General features: G+C 50.5%; 1 protein-coding gene and 1 long non-coding RNA gene across 3 annotated transcripts in view; one reads left to right on the top strand and one right to left on the bottom strand.

Annotated features, from left to right (window-relative positions):
• Positions 1–787, bottom strand: part of GALNT17 (polypeptide N-acetylgalactosaminyltransferase 17) — a 209,367-nt gene extending 208,580 nt beyond the window's left edge. The window contains exon 1 of the mRNA XM_040082495.1: positions 458–787. Within this exon, the coding sequence (XP_039938429.1) occupies positions 458–695 (238 nt within the window). The 5' untranslated portion in view covers positions 696–787. The remainder of the gene's footprint in view (positions 1–457) is intronic.
• A 1,218-nt stretch (positions 788–2,005) lies between these two features.
• Positions 2,006–8,378, top strand: LOC120761340 (uncharacterized). Of its 2 annotated transcripts, none has more exons than XR_005703603.2 (3): positions 2,006–2,271; positions 4,040–4,200; positions 5,676–8,378. It is a non-coding gene; the product is annotated as an uncharacterized LOC120761340 (long non-coding RNA). The 2 variants fall into 2 exon arrangements; XR_009208434.1 differs by lacking the exon at positions 2,006–2,271 and having other exon boundaries at positions 3,723–4,200; positions 5,676–5,759; positions 5,847–8,378.
• Positions 8,379–20,751: the final 12,373 nt, after the last annotated feature.

Raw genomic sequence — 20,751 nt, 5'->3', positions numbered from 1 at the left:
GAAAGTGCCTTTTGCTTTCTGACCTTCTGCACTCAAATGATGCAACACACTTGAGCCATTTGAAAACTCCTTTCCAAACGCAGCTCTGTGGGAGTAAAAGCCATTCCCTCAATCAATACAGCCTGTGCTTCACCCACCGCACGCCCGGCTCGTTTGATGCAGAAATCGTGCCACTGTTATCTTCTGACCGCCGCTATAAATCGGAAAGGCAGCGTTCTCTTATTACCATTTCCTTCCATCCTGTGCAATGTACCCCGAGCTTTAGACACACAAGGAATTTGGAAATCAGATGCTTTAAATCGATTCAGCCCGTTGAGACTCCGTCTGCACAACAACATAGGGGGGAGCAGGGGTCCGTCAGGCAAACTTCGGGCAAGGCGGGCACCTGCTCCGAGCCTCGATTCACCATCACCGACCCTTCCCCGAACGCATTAAAGAGCAGGAGAACCGTTCTTACCATTCAGCTGCCTGTAGACTATGTCTTCTAGGAGCGAGAGCCTCTTCAGCACCGCATCCTGGATGGAGCTGATGCCGTGGGCTGTCAAGTTGGTCACTTCTGCCCTGGGATGGATGTCATGGAAGGAGTCGCCGCTCTTGGTCGCGATGGGTCTGCACTTGGCCAGGAAGAGGACGAAGCCGGCCACGGCGATCAGGTTTAACACCAGCAGGACTTTGACTCTCCTCAAAGAAGCCATCAAACTTCCCGAGGGGCCCCGCCAGCCGCCGCGCTGCCGGCAGGGCTATGGGAGCGGGCCGGCGGCCGCACACAGCCGCTGCGCGCACATCGCGGGGAGCGCGCCCGGCCGGCCGCGCTGGCCGCACACGGCGGCGGCGAGCGGAGCGGGAGGGCCGGCGAGCAGCGGCACCGCCAGCCCAGGCGCGGCGAGCACGCCCCGGACTACGGCCCCGCAGAGGAGGCGCGGCCGGGGCCGCCCGCCCGATCCGCCCGCCGCGCTGCCGCCGCCGCAACTTCATGCCCCGCGCGGGGCGGCCGCGGGGCCGAGGAGGCCCTGCGACAGCAAGCGGCGGCGGCGGCGGCGGCATCAACGCCCGGCCCCCCGCCCGCCTCCCGCCTCCGACCGGCCCGCTGGGGGAGCGGGGGGAGCGCGGAGCCGGCGCTGCGCTGGCCGGGCCTGGGCCGGATCCCCTGCGCGGGCGGAGCGGGCAGCGGGGCCGGGTGCGGGGCGGGGGGCGCGGGGCGCCCGCCCCTCACGGTCGCCCGGGAGGGGGGCGGCACGGGCGGCCGCGCGGAGCCCCCGCCCCGCCCCGCGCAGGCCGGCGCGGCGGCAGAGCCCCCGCGCCTGCGAGAGCGGCCCGGCCGCCGCCACGGCCCGGCACGGAGGCCCGGGGGCTGCGGCGGAGCCGAGCGGGGCAGCGCGGCCGGGCATCGCCCCCGCCGGCACTGCGGGATGGGGTAGTGCGTGGGGCGCGGAGTGCCCGGGCCGTGAGGGGCATGCGGGGTGCGGGCTGCCAGGGCCGTGCGGGGATGGGGAGCGCTGGGTGCCGGGCCTGTGCGGGGATGGGGAGCGCTAAGTGCCCGGGCCGTGCGGGGATGGGGAGCGCTGGGTGCCGGGGCTCTGTGGGGATGGGGAGCGCTGGGTGCCGGGGCTCTGTGGGGATGGGGAGCGCTGGGTGCCGGGCCCGTGCGGGGATGGGGAGCGCTGGGTGCCGGGGCTCTGTGGGGATGGGGAGCGCTGGGTGCCGGGGCTCTATGGGGATGGGGAGCGCTGGGTGCCGGGGCTGTGCGGGGATGGGGAGCGCTGGGTGCCGGGGCTCTGTGGGGATGGGGAGCGCTGGATGCCGGGGCTGTGCGGGGATGGGGAGCGCTGGGTGCCGGGGCTCTGTGGGGATGGGGAGCGCTGGGTGCCGGGGCTCTATGGGGATGGGGAGCGCTGGGTGCCGGGGCTCTGTGGGGATGGGGAGCGCTGGGTGCCAGGGCTCTGTGGGGATGGGGAGCGCTGGGTGCCGGGCTGTGCGGGGATGGGGTGCGCGGGGCTGTAGCGGGTGAGATGGCTCGGGCTGCTCGGTGTCACAGAAAGTTTGAGCCCCCGGGCCGGTGCGTGGCCCTCTCCTGGACTCTGCTCCCCGGTTTCCCCGCTGGAAGCTTTGTCCTCTCCCTCGGAGGCTTCCCCTGCCCCGCATGGAATGACAAAGGAAGCGTCGTGCTTCCCCAGGCTCCCCACACCCTCCGTGCCGGAGCCAGGGAATGACTTCAGAGCTGTCGCGGCTGTCGTTAGCAAGGATCGCTTGTACCTCAAACCCTGACATGAGGTAAAGTGATAAACATCATGAACTACAATTCACATCCTGTTTTAATGCCAGAATGCTGAATCTTCTCATGAGGGCACAGCCACTACTGAATAAGCCCAGTAACCCCTGTTTTCCAAGCTTTTATGCATGTGCCACCGTTAACCCTGCTTTTCAGAAAGATGCCTCCAACAGGCATTAGAAATTCAAACAACCTTGAGCCATTGTATCCTACAAGGCAACTTTTCAAAAGGTAAGAATAACCCCTCTCACGTTCAAGCCATAATTAAAAAAGAAAAATCAATGCCATGGAAACAAACCTAAAATTGCCTTGAAGGATTGGAGTTTTAATTCAGTCCTAGCTGCACATTAAGTCTTTTATTGTTTGTATGCTCAGACCCATGATCCTGCTACAAACCTGGAGAAGAGAACAGGCACGTAACTCGTAGTCAGACCCTAAAATACTGTGGTCAGTCCATCATTCCCACTCAGGTTCATTATAAGAGGGTGAAAATGTGAATGAAAATGTGACATAGAGCTAGAAATACCTCACAAATTGCTGAAAACCAGCTTTTGGCAGGCACTGAGGGGAAGCTGGTTTGGGGGTTCCATAGGGGTATTTTGGCACATGATAAACAGAAGGTTTGTTTCCAAAGCTGACAACTGAGATTTTTCTTCTCTATAAATAAAAGCACTTTTTATTAAACAAATAAACAAACCACCCCAGCTTGGCAGAGTAGTTTACCGAAAAAGGAAACCACATGGACTTAACTGTCAGGAGCAGAAATATTTGTGCAAACAGAAAAGTACCTGCTGCTTATTCTGAAGCAGTCTGGGATAAAGACCTATTCCCGTTGTCCTTCATCGCCACTGCTCCCACTGGAGTCAGGCTGGTGCATTACACAGAAGCAGCAAGATCTATTTTAATTATAAACCCGTTCGGAAAAAGATGGATTTAAAGGCTTTTGGCACATGGCTGTTACAGATGATCCCAATGGGAAAAAAAAAAAAAATAATCTTAGGATCTTAAAAAAGAGCTTGCAAGAATTTGAAGCAGCTCCTTGCTGAACGACAAGGCGAGCATTTTTGCTACCACTTCCCCCAGGAAAGAAGCAGAATTAAGTCCCCAAAAAACAGGAAGGAGGGAGAAAGCCACAAGTCCTCTTAGGGTGACAGATGGCTTCAGGGCACCTGGCACCCGTAAGTGTGTGCTCCTGGGGAGGACAGCACAGCAGGAGAAAATAAAGATGTCCAAAAAAAATGCAAAGAAAAAAATCTCTGTGTGCAAAATAATATGAGAGCTATATAAGAAGTCAGAATACTCATGTGCCAAGAGCCCCCCTGCCCTGTCTAGGAGGATTAACTTCTAAAAGCTCCCCAGGTTTCTGTTGCTGCTGCTGCTGTTCTTCTATTCTGGGGAGAGGCAAGCAGCAGACTGTGAAGCTGTGCTGGGACAACGATTCCATCACTTGGGACTGCCCCCAGCCCAGCTGCACCTGCCTCCAGGAGAGCTGGCCCTGCTGCTGGCCTCAGGGGCAGCTGGGCTGTGCTTCCTTTGCAGAAGTGCTAAGGGAAGCAGCCTGAGGAATAGCTGATCCCCCTTCCTGAACTGCTTTGCACCACTCTGTGTTCCACAGGCCCCTGCTGCTCTCAGCAGCAGCAAATTTTCCCTTCATTTCTTTCACTTGGGAGAAGTTATTTCAGTTTTGTTCCGTTGTACTCCAGTCACTTCTGGCCTGAGGAGACCAAGCAAACCCCAGAGTATTCACACCAAGCATCACATTTCCTTCAGTGAGTCCTGAAAAACACCCTCAGCACGTTCTGAAAGAGCCTCAGCTCTCTGGGACTGCCAAGGAGCCAAGTGCCACCTGTGTCACCAGAGCTGCAGAATTATCCACAGACACATCCCTCTGTACCTCCCCTAGAGCAACAAGGGAGAGCAGAATGCTTCAGGTAACAACAACAAACACCAGAGAGTCCACTGAATCAGAGAATCACAGAACCACCGAGCTTGGGAAAAACCTCCAAAGCCATCCAGGCCAAACAGTGCCCTGTTCAGCACTAACCCCTGTCCCCAGGTGCCTCACCCACGTGTTTTTTGAACACTTCCAGGGGTGGTGTTCAGCCTGTGCCAGGTCCTGACCACCCTCTCAGTGATGAAGTTTTCCTAACATCTAATTTAACTTCCCCTGGCATGACTTGGGGCTCTTTCCTGTCATCCTGCCCTGAAGATGGGCACCAACAGGACATGGCTGTAGGATACCAAGAAAAGTTACACTTTGTGGCATTCCAAGGCCTGAGAGCAGCTTCCCCACCTGTATTTCCTTTGAGCTTTGCACCCCCAGAACACTGAACTAAATTTCAACAGCAAATACAAAATGGTTGCTTGAAATGGTCTGTCAAGACTCCACACTCTAAATCAGGGTTCAACCAAGGCATAGCTCAGCCTCCACTGGAGAGTTTGGAGGTTTTTCCCTTCTTTTTTTAATCTCTTTTTTTTTTTCTTTTTTCCCATTTTCATTACTTTCCTTCCAATAAAAAAACAGTTTGAAATATTGTTGCTAAATAGAGAAGAAGAACTAAAGGATATGTGTCAGTACTGGGCAGAGGAGATCAGTTTGCATGTCTAATAGAAAAATTCTATTTTTGCCCATTCTGGTGGAGTTCTGTGAACAGCACACACACACTTTTCAAGTGCTAGCCAAAATAATTACTTCTCTGCTTCTGTGGGGGAAAAAAATCCACTAAATCATGAATATTCAATGGATTGGTTAATGACATAGTAATGCTTTAGCTGAAATCTTTGCTCCTTAAAATACTGCCAGCACGAGCTGCCAGTTAGAAGAAGAATTAAAAATACAAAAATAACTGGATTGCAGAAGCTATCACCCCCCGATCACTTCAGGAGTGTGTGATGGTAGCATGATACCATGACAGATCTGGGGCAGACTGTCTTCACAGTCTGGGAGATGTAAAACAGGCAGGAAAAAATAGTTTCTGTTACTCACTGGAGCTTCTGCCAGTGCTGGGTGTTCTCCAGGGCAAAGGTGCCTTCCCTCAGCACCAGCTCAGTCCTCGCTCAGATCATCCCAGGGTGCACCTAGTTACATTTCCAGCCTTGTAGCACCAGCTCAAATGGAAAAAAAAAAAAAAAAAAAAAGAAAATGTTTGGGTCTTTTAGCTAAATTTCTTTGAACTGCCTAAATGAGCCTTTCCATAAGCAAATCCCTATATGAGAACAGTGATCTGCAAAAGGAAAAAAAAAAAAAAAAAACCCGAACAAAAACCTGCGAAAAGGTTCAATTTAAAGCAAATTTTATTTCCTCAAAGTTTGAGAGTTCTGGCTGGAGTGCTGTAAGTGCAATTGGGTCTTTGCTTTCAGGCTTCAGGTGGTGCTCAGGAGTTGCATCTTCCCTTTTTTCTCTCAGGCTCTCAAGAATTCCTGCTTATTCAGCCTCAATTTTGTTGCTTTGCCACCAAACCCACCTCTGAGAAAACCCCACGTTCATCAGGTAGATGAATTTAAGCCTCCATGTTGCCTATGAACTCCTTGTTTTTCCCACTGGAGTTTTCTCCATGTGGAACCTGTTCCCTGCAAGGGTCACCAAAATCATTGCGAGGCCTGAGCTGGTGAAAGGAGTAAAACTTGCAGAGAAAGATGTTTTATTATTTTCAGAAGTCAGTATTCCAAAGCTGATGGCTCACTCTGCTCTCTCTGAGCCCTTTCTGACATACTTCAGGTATGTATTTAACATCGAGGAGTGGACCCCTTTATCCCCAGCCTTAATGCTTTTCTCCACTGTGGGACCAGCTAATGCACAAAAGTAACTTTCCTCAGTGTTATCTTCAAAGCTGGGAACATATTTAGTTGCACATTACAATAACTCCATTCATATTTCATGAGTTTTTAAGTTCAGCCTGTCAGCATGGACAGCTCATCACTGATCCATCAGGAAAATGCTGTGAAAAAACAAGCAACTTATTGTGCTTTTAGCATATGAAATTGCTGCATGCTTCCCTCAAGGATATTAAAAAGATCTGTGCCGTGGTTATCAATAAGTATGTTTCAGGATCAGCATTTATAAAGCTTCTAGAATGGCTGCAGCTCTTGACTGACTTCAGAAATCAAGGAATTTCTCACAAAAAGCAAAATCATAGCTTAAAGTCAACTGCTCTTCAGTTTTGCTGCTTTGAACTTCAATATTCATCTTGATGACCAGAACCTAATTATGAAGTAATTTTATTATTAGAGCTGGGTTGAAAATCTTCATCTTATTTCTTGAAAAAACAGAGGGGAAGGGAGAAGATCAAGAGGAGCAAATTCACTGAAATTTTGATAAATCATCAAAAAATCAGAAAATCCATTTTAAATATTGATTCCTTGTGTGACTAGAAAATAAATTCTCTCTTATTTCTTTTTTATTACAAAAGATACTTACATGGCCTTAGTTATTTTAGCACCTAATCATCACCTGATAGTCCCTGAGCCAGGGAATACCATTGTTTCTTCATGTTGCACCAGCAAACAAAAAGATCCCTGAAGACCTTGATAAGAAACACAGAATCACAGAATGGTTTAGGTTGCAAAGGACCTCAAAGCCCATCTCATCTCCCCCCCTGCCATGGGCAGAGACATCCCAGGCTGCTCCAAACCCCATCCAGCCTGGCCTTGGGCACTGCCAGGGATCCAGGGGCAGCCACAGCTTCCCTGGGCACCCTGTGCCAGGGCCTGCCCACCCTCACAGGGAACAATTCCTGCCCAATATCCCATCCCTCCCTGCCCTCTGACAGCGGTGGGCCATTCCCTGGGGTTCAAATTCCAAGGAAACCAAGAGATGACACAAAAGACCTGCCCAGAACTGAAGCCTTTAGGAGCCTTCAGGACAAGAGGTCGGTTTGTCACCAGACCCTTGAGTCCCAGGCTGACACACTCAGCTGCTGGGCCCTGCACCAGCACTGCAGTACAGCCGTGCCTGTGGGGAGCAGGGAAATGCTGGAAGATCCCAAAGTCAGATTGCACCATCCCTGTAGTACAGCCGTGCCTGTGGGGAGTAGGGAAACGCTGGAAGATCCCAAAGTCAGATTGCACCATCCCTGCAGTACAGCCGTGCCTGTGGGGAGCAGGGAAATGCTGGAAGATCCCAAAGTCAGATTGCACCATCCCTGTAGTACAGCCATGCCTGTGGGGAGCAGGGAAATGCTGGAAGATCCCAAAGTCAAATTGCACCATCCCTGTTCCTATTGACATTGGGACTGCCCTTACCCATGACTGCCAGAAGTGCAGGTCTGACTCTGCAGCCAAGACAAAGCCCAGAACTCAATATCCAAAGGCCAGAGGTCAGTTTGCTCAGATGGAGGAGCCCTCTCAGGGCTCAGCTGCCTCCCCCAAAGCCTGCTCTTGCTTTCTGTAGCAATCTGGCCTCTCCCACCTCAGAGGAGAGCCCAGAAATGGAGTGTCCCCTCTTGGCTGCTGCCTGAGCCTGCCTCTGAGGACTTTCTAGATGCTGCAGCTCATGCTCCAGAAGGAGGATTTGTCCCCTGGCTTACACCAAGCACTCAGCCTAGGGTCAAAGCTCAAAGCCTTTTCTGAACCCTCCATGGCCCTGCCCATACTCCTGCTGCCCCCAGCAGGACCATGCTGGGCAGGATGAGAGTCCAGAGTCATGGAGTCTGCACTGAAGGTACAAACACAAGACTTGGCCACGGTGCAGCCATAGATGCCAGTGGAAAACTGACATCCTTCTTTTATTCCTTATCCATGAGAACCCTCCATGTGTCAATCTCAAAATACAGACAGTGTTGTATTAAAGAAAGCAAATTTAAAAAAAAAAAAAAAAGTCCTGTGACTTTTACAAGCCACTGTGCACAAATACTTGCCTGCTTATGCCTTTTCATGTAATTCTTCTTTTGCAGTACTCAGATGTCTCTTGCACTGTGCTTCAACTGGATCCCAGCCACGCCAGGGCAGTGTTTATCCTGCTGTGGTTCTGAATGGTGGGCTGGCCATAATGCCATCTGTATTATTATACACTGCTTTAACCCAAAAAATTTAAACCTCCCAATAAAGAGGAACCACAGATGGCAACAACTGCTTGACAAATGCCAATGTGAATTGCGCCACACTGATTAAACTTCACTGACTGACATCAATAAATTCTTGCTACAGAATTTAGAAGATGCTTCTCATAAAAATTTCAAGAGGTCTGCATCCAAGCAAAAGCAATAATTCAATGCAGTTTTAGAAAATCAAGTAGGTCAAGAAACAGACATATATGTGTTTACACTTGGAGTTAAACAACTGAACTTCCCTCTCAGGCAGGCTTTTGTTTTATGTTGGGAATCTGTATGTGAACTGTCTTCCCAGTTCCCAAAACACACCAAGTGCCTGTCTCAGCAAAATCTGACAGGTGCTGTGTATCCTTGTGGAGTTCAATGAAAGGTACAGTGGGAAAAACAAAACCAAGCTGGTTTTTATCTCAGATTTGCTGTTGATTCATTTGGTGTCTCCAGGCAAAATGCCCAGAGCTGAGTTTTCAGGGAAGTCATAGAGTCATAGCATGGGTTGGGTTGGAGGGACCTTAAAGCCCTTCTCGTTCCACCCCTGCCATGGCAGGGACACCTCCCACCATCCCAGGCTGCTCCAAGCCCCAGTGTCCAACCTGGCCTTGGGCACTGCCAGGGATCCAGGGGCAGCCACAGCTGCTCTGGGCACCCTGTGCCAGGGCCTTGTAAAATCCTCTCTCCCCACGTTTCCTGTCAGCTCTCTCAGCCTTTCCTCAGAGAGCAGCTTCAGCCCTCCATCCCTCTGATCATCTTGGCCATCTTCTCATGTGTCAAATATGCAGACACTCAGCTGAAGGCTGCAATTTCAGAGTGGCTGAACAGCCTGGGTGCAGAAACAGGGCCAGTCACAGGGGAGTTTGGGAAGTGGGGTCCACACAGCTGCCAATCCCACTGGGGAAGCCCCCAAAAGAAGCTATTTTCAGGTCGGAATCTCCTTTTTACTGCAAATATTCTTAGCTGGGGAGTAATTTACAGAGAACCCTGTCTCCTCCTCTCCTTTAATGTTTAGGTGGAAGTGCAGTAGGAGATTGGGCACAAAATAAAGCAGAGTTTTGGCTGGGAGGACAAACCAGGGGAGGATGAGCCTGCTCCGCTCCCACCACGCACTGGATGGTGGAGCTGCAAAGGAAAGCAGATCCCAAGGCTCAGCCAAACCTGTGACTTCCTCCATCAAAAGAAAACTGGTGCCCAAAAAAGGCTGTGATTTCTCCCCCAATACAAAACCAGGCCTCAGGCACCATTCAGTGACCGGGCCCAGCCCACCGTGTCCCAGTGACAGACGACTCCAGCCACTGCCAGGTACAAACATCTCCAGCGATTGAACAGCTGAGCCTCGATACCTCACAAGTACAAATTGGCTGTTTTTGTATAGCCTGAGCAGTTACTCAGCTACCCTGAAGGGATTGTTCTTAGCTTTGAAGATTGCTGCTTTCATTTCAGAAGAATGGCTGGAAAGATTTTCCATTTTCTTTCCAACAATAGCATTTGTTGTGGGGGAAGGATATGATATCTTTAAAAAGGCAGGGAGAGAAAATGATGTGCTAGACCCTGCCTCTGAAATACTTCTCCTGAAGGAATATACATTTCCATCTAGGGCTGAAGGTCTCACAGAGTAGCTTTTAAAAGAAAAAAGCTGTGCTGAGCCCATCCAGTTCTCCCTCCTCTGGTCTATCTCATCACAGCACTTGGGTGTTTCCCTTCTTCCCCCATGCAAAAGAGGAATAAAGTATTATGGAGAGATTTGTCCCAGCTGTGCCCACAGTTTGCAAGGGTGCACAAAGCAGAGGTGTCCTGAGCCTGCCATCCCCAACTGTGCTCTGCCTTTGCCTGGCCCTGCAGGAACCACCTGGGAGCAATGGATCCACTCCCAAAGTCCTGCTTTTGCATTGCCTCAGGTCCCAGAATCACAGAAGAGAATCCCAGAGTGGGTTGGGTTGGGAGGGACCTCAAAGCCCATCTAGTGCCACCCCTGCCATGGCAGGGACACCTTCCACTGTCCCAGGCTGCTCCAAGCCCCAGTGTCCAACCTGGCCTTGGACACTGCCAGGGATCCAGGGGCAGCCACAGCTGCTCTGGGCACCCTGTGCCACGGCCTGCCCACCCTCCAGGGAACAATTCCTGCCCAATATCCCATCCAGCCCTGCCCTCTGGCAGTGGGAAGCCACTGGCACTCCAGGACAATGGTATCTTTCCGTGTTTCCTGCAGCTCATTCAGGCCCTGCAATGTCACAGTGAGCTCACCCCAAAGCTTCTCCTCTCCAGGTGAACATTCCCAGCTCTCCCAGCCTCTCCTCCCAGCAGAGCTGCTCCATCCCTCTGCTCATCCTGGAGCCTCCTCTGGGCTCCTGCAGCAGCTCCAGGTCCTGCCTGTGCTGGGCCCAGGGCTGGGGCAGCTCTGCAGGTGGGGTCTCACCTGAGCACGGGGGCACAGGGGCAGAATCCCCCTCCTCAATCTGCTGCCCACTCTGATCTCATCACATGAAAAAACCAGGGCTGATGACATCAATGCAATGGACATCATTCTCTCAGTTCTGCTGCTCCCAAGGACATGCTCAAGGTCTGGCAGTGACTTGGGCTCCCCCACTCTGGCTGTTCATTGTTTTAAGGCAAATACTCCTCCAGTAAAGCAGTTCTGCAGCACTTAAAAACTTTGGCTGGCTGGTTCCTCAGTCTGTCTGGGCAAAGTGATTCCTTCTGCAGTCATTCCTGCAGTCATTCCTGCAGTCATCGCTCCTCACTCCCCAGCACTTCAAAGGCCAATGGAACACCAGAGGGACACACTGCAGTGCTTTGTTTTCCTCTCTCCTTAACTGCTTTTTTAGCATTTTAAACCACAATGCACTCATGAAAGGTTGTAAAATTCCTCATAAAGTTGACTGTGCCACAGGATTATAGAATACCTCTTGGAACAATGGATAAACAGCTAATCTTGGATCTGTCACCAGAAAACACTAATATATTTCAAAAAGCTATTAGCCCTTAAACCAAAAGTAACACAGAATTTCATTTTGGGCAACAGGCTATAAACCACTGAAATGCTTTGGCAGCTCTGCATTGAAAGCAGGTGGAAAAAGCTGTAAGAGCCCTGGCATTTATTTTTTTCAGCTATTTAAGGCATATTTTACATAGATTCCAAAACATGTGCATGAAAACTAGCACTAAGTAAGGATACTTGAAAACAACAGTGGATCAGTTGATTTACCACGCGTTTTCAGGAAGCAGAGCAACATTTGCTCTGTTATGCAAGAAGGAAGTGAAAGGCAGTAAATATTACAGATAAAAAATAATAAACCATCAATAGCCTTTACAATTTTTACAACATCATATCTTTAAGGAGCTTTAGACTCATCAGCTGTGACCATAACCTTCAGATGAGCAATATCTATTTTGTGGATGGAAACACTAAAGCTCAGACATTAATTCTAAACTCCTGGTCAGTTCTGAAGGACATTGGGACAGGGATGGTCAGGATGGCCAAGAATGGTGGGACAGGGAGGAAATATTTGGGGAATGCAGTAAGGAAATAGGGTTTGAGATTGCCACATGGAAAGCCAAAACCCAAATGTGTTTCATACCCTGTTTCTTTCCCTGGCCTTTATAATACCTGGTCTTGTCTTTTGTCTTGCCAGTGGATCCCAGAGCCCCAGGCTGGGCCAGGCCTGAAGGGAGCACAGCGGGTCCCTGGTGCCACCTCCCTGCTCAGGCAGGGCCATCCCAGAGCACAGGGCACACGATTGTGCCCACAGGGCTCTGCAATATCCCCGCTGAGGAGACTCCAGCCCCTCCCTGGGCAGCCTGTTGAGGGCTGGGCACTGCCCAGGGCAGAAGTTGTGCCTCCTGTGCAGGGGGAATTGCTGGGCTCAGGCCCTGCCCGTGGCTCTGGTGCCACTGCTGGCCCCCGGAGCAGAGCCTGGGCCCTGCTCTGCCCCTCCCTGCACACAGGGACACCCAGGGCTGAGGGCCCCTCTCAGCTGGGGCTCCTCTCCAGGCTGAACAGCCCCAGCTCCCTCAGCCTTTCCTGGGCATGGAGATGCTCCAGTCCCTCCTCATCCTCACAGCGTGCGCTGGCCCCGCTCCAGGAGCTCCTGTCCCTGCTGTGCTGAGGATCCAGAGCTGGACACAGCACCCCAGAGGTGCCCCCAGGGCTGAGTAGGCCACAAATGAGTGGGATGTAGGTCATGAAGCAAAAAAGAGGATGAAGGTGAATTTTCTGGGAAAAAAAAAAAATACATGAAAAGATCAGGTAGATAGAAAAATGCTTCAGATGAAGAGTGCAGGAGTTACCTTCTCACAGAGCAGAGATACTTTTGTCGAGTACTTTGAGAGAGGTGATCTTTAAGCTCTTCAAAACCTCAAAGAAAGGGAAAACATGAGCAGGACTAAGGTGAGGAGTTTCAGGCTTGTGGCTGAGTGCTGGAGCTGGAAATGGTTGAAGAATCCCAGCAGCACAGCCAGGACTGTGCACCAGCAGTGATGCCATCCCAGTGTGGATTTATCTGGGGCCCGGACAGTGGATTTGCATTTTATACAGAGAAATTACTGCAGAAAGGCTAATTCTCAGCAGAAAGGTATTTTTGGTATTTCTCAGGGAAATAACCTACTGGATGCAAGACTTAATTGTTTCCCTTAAAAGATACACTCATCTCAGAGCCTCTTAAGGAAGGGAGGTATCAGAATAATTAACCAGAGCGTTGCTGCTCTCGTGTTCCTGCTTTGGCCAAAGCTGGGGCACACAACAACTTACCAGCACAGTGGTGCCTCTGATCTGCACACGTTCAGAGAGAAGGAAAAGGAGCTGGGAAGGGTCTGGAGCGCCAGGAGCTGCTGAGGGAGCTGGGAAGGGGCTCAGCCTGGAGAAAAGGAGGCTCAGGGGGAACCTTGTGTCTCTGCACAACTCCCTGACCGGAGGGGACAGCCGGGGGGGTCGGGCTCTGCTCCCAGGGAACAGGGACAGGAGGAGAGGGAACGGCCTCAGCCTGGGCCAGGGGAGGCTCAGGGTGGACATCAGCAGGAATTTCCCCATGAAGAGGGGGGTCAGGCATTGGGAGGTTGCTGCCCAGGGAGGTTTGGAATCTCCATCCCGGGAGCTGCTCAAGGAATGAATGGATGTGGCACTCAGTGCTCTGCGCTGGGTCAGTCACAGGTTTGACTCGATGATCCTGGAGTTTTTTTCCATCCTTAAAGATTCTGGAATTCTGATTCACACGAGGCTTTGGTGTTTTCTTTCTGTCAATTAGACACACATATCTACAAGAAAACAGTGAATTGTACAATTTTGTCAAACCCAGGCTTCAGTAATAAGGAAATTATGCCTCCAGAATCCTCTCATTCACCAGACTGAAAGCAGCACGGAGCTGACTCATTCCATGGGACTCCCACCAGCAGCCTAAAAATTTCTTACAGGAAGTTCTTGAGGTACAGAGGAAACAGTTCTGGGAAAAAGAAAGAGAAAAAGAGAAAGAGAAAGGAAAGAGAAAAAGAGAAAGAGAAAGGAAAAAGAAAAAGAAAAAGAAAAAGAAAAAGAAAAAGAAAAAGAAAAAGAAAAAGAAAAAGAAAAAGAAAAAGAAAAAGAAAAAGAAAAAGAAAATGAAAAAGAAAAAGAAAAAGAAAAAGAAAAAGAAAAAGAAAAAGTTATTATGACCCATAGGAAATAAGAAGGCACAAAACCCCCAGGTATGAGAGGCCGGACACAACCCACCAGCAGCTTTCCAAACTGCTTTGCTCTCCCTGGGAAATGTTCCCCCATTTCCAAAAATCACCCTGAAAATCACAGGGCTTGGAGATGCTGTTCACAACTGCTCCAGGGCAAATCACAGCAGCTCCAACCACACAGCTCATAGGGGGTGTCTGTCTTACCTGTCCGGTATTAAGAGCTCTGGTGTTCAGACACAGGACAACACCGAGGATTCTTTGGCATTATTTTGGCCATCTCCTCCTCTGACACTGTGCATCCTCTGCTGCAGCAGCTGGAGAGGGAAAAGGTGGATGAGGGCAGGAAAAGGCCTCTGGAGAGCAAGGTGAACATGGCAAAGCTCTGAGCACTCTCACTCACCTGACTGGGGGAAGAAGCCTCCTTTTTAAGTGAGCATTTGTCATCTTGCACAGGAAAATTCAACGGATGGATTATTTTCTTCCTGTACCTAAGCTGCATGAAGTAAAAACTGAGTAGGTCACTTTGAAATTATATATTTGCATATACATTAAAAAAAAAAACAAAACAAAACAAAGAGAAAAGCCTTGAGCTCAGTTTAGCCACTAAGCTGCCTGTGGTGGTTCAGTGTGGATGGAGGAGGAATCAGGGCTGGGATCACAAGGAGCTCAACAGGCTCAGGACTGCAGCAGCACAGAGCTCTCACTGCTCAGGATTAGCAGCCACTCAGGGGCCACAGAGAAACTCGTTTGCAGTCTGACTGGAGCACCTCTTGAGATAATTGAAATGAAGGACTTCAGGCCTGAAGCTTCCCAGTTACAGCTCCCAGTTGAAATCACAAATATTCCGAGAGAAAAGGGATCCCCAAGGATCATCCAGTCCAGCCCCTGTCCCTGCACAGACACCCCAACAATTCCACCCTGGGCATCCCTGGGAGCTCCTGGAGCTCTGGCAGCCTCGGGCCGTGCCCATTCCCTGGGGAGCCTGGGCAGTGCCATGGTCAGCCCTGAGGGGGTCAATGATGCTGCTCATTTAGACAAAATGTGCTCCACCAGAAATGCTGGGAGAACTGGAATCTCAAGACCTGGGTTTTGGAATAAAGCTTCAGACCACAGTTGGGGCAAGTTACTCAGATGGAGCAATTCAGTGAATAAAACATCATTTACTGGATTTAATTCTCACATTCATGTCTTACATTTTATTTCTTTAGTGTGGAGAATCTCAGTAGTGCACTGGGAACCTGAAGGCACATCCTTATGCAAATGGCCAGGGCAATACTTACCTCTGCCTCAAACCCATTTAAGCCCCATATTTTTAATTTCACTACTGTAGCTCCCTGAGCTGGATCACATCAGTGACCAGTACAAACCTTTGATCTGTCTTGCTGTTTACTCCGTTCCATCTTGGCTTAGGAGATCATTTGTGATCAACAACTAAAAGGTCTCAACATTAATTTGGACTACAAGTCTACCAGGGTACAAAATAAATTTTGACAGATACATGCAATTACCCCAAAAGGGTTAATTTTAATTATATTAATGTTTAATAAATGGTTATTCAAATCCTACAATAATAACTTGATAGTCCTCCTTATAAAAATGACAATTCTCTACCTCATAATAACTAATTATATTTAAGCTATTCAAGGCCATAATTTATCAATTATCCAGCTACTAGATTTCATATTAAACCATACTCTAATGCAAAACAGCTTTCTGAAAAAATTCTGAGTGAGCAATCAAACGGCCACTGCTGGGAAGCACAGAGTCTCTGTACATGGAATAGGGGTCTCAGGGGCATCTGCAAATCACTGCAGAAGGGGGAAAATATTTCTGAGCATTTGATTCTGCTGCCACTGCCTGAGTCTCTCCTTTTTGATGCAGGGATGTTGGACAGGATCTGTTTTTCAGCTCTGCCTCGGGTGGGATAATGAAGGGTCTTTCAGCAGCATTAGCAGGAAGAAGGTTTACTGGCAGAGCTTCCAGCTCTTGTTGTAGGTGTAGCTTTAATCACTGGGGACTGTGCCGAGGCTGTTGATGTGGTATTTCTGAAGAAAAAGAGCTTTTGCTGCTCCTTTAAAGAGCTGCCAGTGCTTGCAAGATGATTATTTTATATATATATTTATGTGTGTATATATGAGTATTCTGCTTAGAAAGAACATCTAGGTCATGTTTTCCATACTGATCTACCTTCAGTCTGCGTCATCAAGGGCACTTTCAGAGAAGCCAGAGCCTTCTAAGGGATCTCTGCTGCGGCTGCTTATTCCCCAGGCTGAAGTTTAACCCTCAGTTGTGTTTTGGGGTTGACTGGAGGTGGAGGAGGCAAGAGGGGTGGGTTCTGTGAGAGTGTCTGATGGAGACAATTCCAGCTGGCTCCAGGACAGACCCCGTGCTGGCCAAGGCTGAGCCCAGCAGGGGCTGTGGGAGCATCTCTGGGGTAACCGAGGTAAAAATGGGGGAAAAAAACCCCAAAAGTGCCCCATTGCAGCTGGGGAAGGGAGGAGTGAGAATGTCTGAGAGAATGAACTCAGAAACCAAGGGCAGGGCTAAAGAAGGGGCTGGAGCGGCTCCAGGTGCTGGAGATGAGGTTCCCCAAAGATGCCAGGGTGCAGCCCCTGGAGAGGCATCTGAGAGCACAGGGAGCAGAGTTTCTCCTGCAGCCCCTGGAAGAGCTCAGAACAGAGCCTGGGAGAGCTCTGACCCCGTGGGAAGCTCCTGCTGGAGCAGGGTCCTGGCAGGGCCTGTGGATCCATGGAGGGAGGAGCCCACCTGGAACAGCTCTGCTGGAAGGACTCGTGACCCCATGGGAGGAACCTCACTGGGGCAGCTCCTGAAGGACTGAGCCCATGGATAAAGGGATCCACACTGGGGCAGCTCCTGAAGGACTGAGCCCATGGATAAAGGGATCCACACTGGGGCAGCTCCTGAAGGACTGAGCCCATGGATAAAGGGATCCACACTGGGGCAGTTCCTGAAGGACTGAGCCATGGATAAAGGGATCCACACTGGGGCAGCTCCTGAAGGACAGAGCCCATGGATAAAGGGATCCACACTGGGGCAGTTCCAGCAGAACTCTCCCCTAGGAGGGACCCCAGGCTGGAGCAGGGGCAGTGTGAGGAGTCCAAACCCTCTGGAGGAAGGAGCAGCAGGGACAACTGTGTGTGATGGACTGAGCACAGCCCCATTCCCATCCCCCTGAGCCTCTGAGGGGGAGGAGGGAGAACAAATCAGGAGTGAAGTTGAGGCTGGGAAGAAGGGAGGGGTTTGGAGATTTGGGTTTATTTCTCAGTTTCCTGCTCTGATTTGATGGGTGACAAATGAAACTGTTTTCCCCCAGCTGAGTCTGTTTGCCCGTGGCAGCAGCTGGTGAGGGATCCCTCCCTGCCCTTATCCCAGCCAGAACCTTTCCCTGTGTCCTGTCTCCCCTGCCCAGCTGAGCAGGGCAGTGACAGAGGGGCTTGGTGGGCACAGGGTGCCCAGCCAGGGTCACCCCACCACAGCAGAGGGATCCTTTTTCACTTCCCCAGAAAGAAACAACAGTATCAGCTTGCCCAGGGAAGAGTTAAATTTCAAGGGAGGGCAAGAACAACCTTGAAAGACAAACAAACAAAATATTTCATATGTCGCCATTAAGAAATGACAGATCAAAGAGATCTTTTTCCACGTGCTTCCCATATGGACCTTAAATGAAAACCTAACTGGGCTCTGCAGTTGCTGGAACAGGGAATGTTGAGAGGGAATGCTGGAGGCTGGGGATGTAACATCCCTCACTTAGCACAACCATGGCTATAAAATCCAGCACTTTTATGGTGCATTAGATATAAGATGCCTATGAACACAGCGAAAGCCATCACCCTCCACCCAGTATCTGCAGTTTGGCTACGGACTATCATTTGACATCTTTATTTACAACACCCAGGTAGTGCTTTACCTTCTAAAGCCTATTTATATCCCTGGAACAGATCTCCAAGTAGCTGTTAACAGGTATCTGACCAGAATAGCAAAGCCTGGTGTGTATCCTCGCTGAGTATCAAACCCAGCATTTCCCGGTGAATCAGTTTTAACTACAGGACTTTACCAGCAGCAGGTTCAGCCCCCTCCCAAGCCTGGACTCACACGGCTCAAGGATCACATTTCAGCCCCTGCTGTGCTCCTCAGCCCCGCACAACTCGTGTTTTGGGGCTGCAGCTTTGTGTCCCAGTGCCCTGAGGATGCAGCAGTCTCGCCTGCCCCCCTGGGTATCCTGGCACATCCCAGTGCTCACCACACATCTAAAACCAGAGACCAGCAACAACAGGAGAAAAATGGCTGCACAATGTGAAGGGAGGTGATGGAGAGCCATGGAACGGTTTGGGTTGGGAGGGACCTCAGAGCCCATCCAGTGCCACCCCTGCCATGGCAGGGACACCTCCAACTGTCCCAGGCTGCTCCAAGCCCCAGTGTCCAACCTGGCCTTGGGCACTGCCAGGGATCCAGGAGCAGCCACAGCTGCTCTGGGCACCCTGTGCCAGCCCCTGCCCACCCTGCCAGGGAACGATTCCTTCCCAATATCCCATCTAAGCCTATTATCTCCCAGTCTGAAGCCTTTCCACCTTGTCCTTTCACTCCAGACCCTTTTAAATTGTCTCTCTCCATCTTTCTTGTCAGCTCCTTTAGGCATTGGAATGAATCAAACCTGAGGGATTTTATTTGTCTCAGTTGAAGTTACTCCACAGGGACAAGGCAGTTATTTAAATAACCAAACTACAATGCATTTTCTGGGTGATTTTCTTCTGTTTGTTTAATTGCCAAGTCCCTTATTATAGATACATTTTTAAAAGTGATACTGACAGGCTTCAGGAATCACTGGGCAAAGAAAAACAATAAATCTGCATGAAAAAAAAGGATACTTTACAGAGATGACAAATTAGGGTGAAAAAATGCTCAGATTGCACAAAGTGCTTTCTGGGGAAGTTTAAGTTTATTGTACTATTTACATTTTCTGAAAATGAGACAGAGAAAGCTGCTTTCTCCTCTCCCCAAGCTGCATTTACTGCTGAGCATCCTGTGAGAGAATATGAAATTGTGGCTGCGAGAGCAGTCTGGGCTTGTGTCCCTGGGTGGGGAGGAGCAGGAGGGAGCAGCAGGGCCCCAGCAGGGCACAGACCTGGTGTGTTTGGGCTTTGTGTGCCAGTGCAGGGCCAAGCAGGAGGGCTGGCCCTGGGGACACGGTGGCACCAGCACGTTTGTGTCACCGGGGCACACTGGGTGCAGGCAATGGCCTGGAGCAGCCTGGCAGGCACCAGAACAGGGATCCCTGCAGTGGTGAGAGGGGCAGTGAGGCTGAAAGCAGGGTGAGAGCAGGGACCTGGTTACCCTGGCTGGGGCAGGGACAGCCCCAAACGCCGGGCAGTGCCGGTGAAATCCATCACTGCTCTGCCATGGGCTGCAGGTTCACACCGCTGCAGCTCACAGCTTCATTGCTTCACGTCTCAGCGCTGGGGTTGTGCAACTATTCTTGCTAATTAATGCAAAATATCTTTTTCCTTGTAAGTTCTGAGAAAAATGGGGTGAAGCAGGGAACCTGATACAGAAGTGCCAGAAACAACCTAGCAGTGACCCAGCTCTGTGTGAGAGGCAAGCAGAGGTGCAGGGGAAAATGTTCCCCAGACCATGGGGCCGGGTGACAGCTCCTGCACCCACAGCCCAACCTCCCACCGAGTTTCAGGGAGAGCTGCAGAGTGCAAGGTGAAAAAAAACCCCAGGCATGAAAGGACTGGAGCCTATTCATGGCACTTGCAGTGCTTCACGTTTTTCCTTCCTCCAGTTAGGACAAAAGCGTGGAATCGATTTCTCTGAGCCAAATTTCTCACGTGACAAATATAAAGCTACAGTAAAATATCTGGCAGCTTCACTCTCCTCTGACTCAACACAAGAACTGAAATCACCTGGGACACTCGAGCTGAGGGCTAAAGCACAAGGAGATGATGTACACTTAGAGAGGGCAGGTTGAGGCCGCAGAGGGCTGGTATTTCCTCTTTCCCCTCTTGTGAAGATTGGTATACTGTGACTTGCCTGCTCCTGAAAATACAGCACGAAGTTTACTTTAGGAAGATCTTTGGTTTTCCCAGCAGATACCTTAAAAGAGCAGCACCATTAGGATTTTATCGCTCTCTTTTGCTGCAACCTTGTAAAAAATTAAATCATACCCATTCCCTTTTGTGACAGCTAAGTCTTCAATATCAAAGCAGGGGTCTTTTAAAATATAAAACAATGCTTCAGCCATCACAGCCTGATATAACTTTTGGATTTTTTTTCTTGTGATGTCATCTGGCAAACTGGCAATGCACCACAGTTCCCAAGGGAGCAGCACTTATTTCCTCAACTAATCTCTCTACCGAGAGAGCAGTGGAGATCTCAGCAAATATTCTGAGCTACAAAAGCTTTGGTCCCTGGGACAAAGCATGTCAAGCCCTGATACACAAAATTCATTAGACAGAGGTGAGGGAAGATCAGCCCTGCTGGCTCCCACAGTAAGAACCACAGAATCCCAGACTGGTTTGGGTTACAAGGGACCTCAAAGCCCATCCAGTGCCACCCCTGCCATGGAAGGGACACCTCCCACTGTCCCAGGCTGCTCCAAGCCCCAGTGTCCAACCTGGCCTTGGACATTCCAGAGATCCAGGGGCAGCCACAGCTGCTCTGGGCACCCTGTGCCAGGGCCTGCCCACCCTCACAGGGAATAATTCCTGCCCAATCTCCCATCCAGCCCTGCCCTCTGGCAGCCATTCCCCCTGTCCTGCACCACACACC

Source organism: Hirundo rustica, chromosome 19 (assembly GCF_015227805.2).
Source record: "Hirundo rustica isolate bHirRus1 chromosome 19, bHirRus1.pri.v3, whole genome shotgun sequence".
Taxonomy (NCBI): domain Eukaryota; kingdom Metazoa; phylum Chordata; class Aves; order Passeriformes; family Hirundinidae; genus Hirundo; species Hirundo rustica.
Note: the sequence above shows the minus strand (reverse complement) of the source record. Positions and strands in the feature narration are given on the sequence as shown.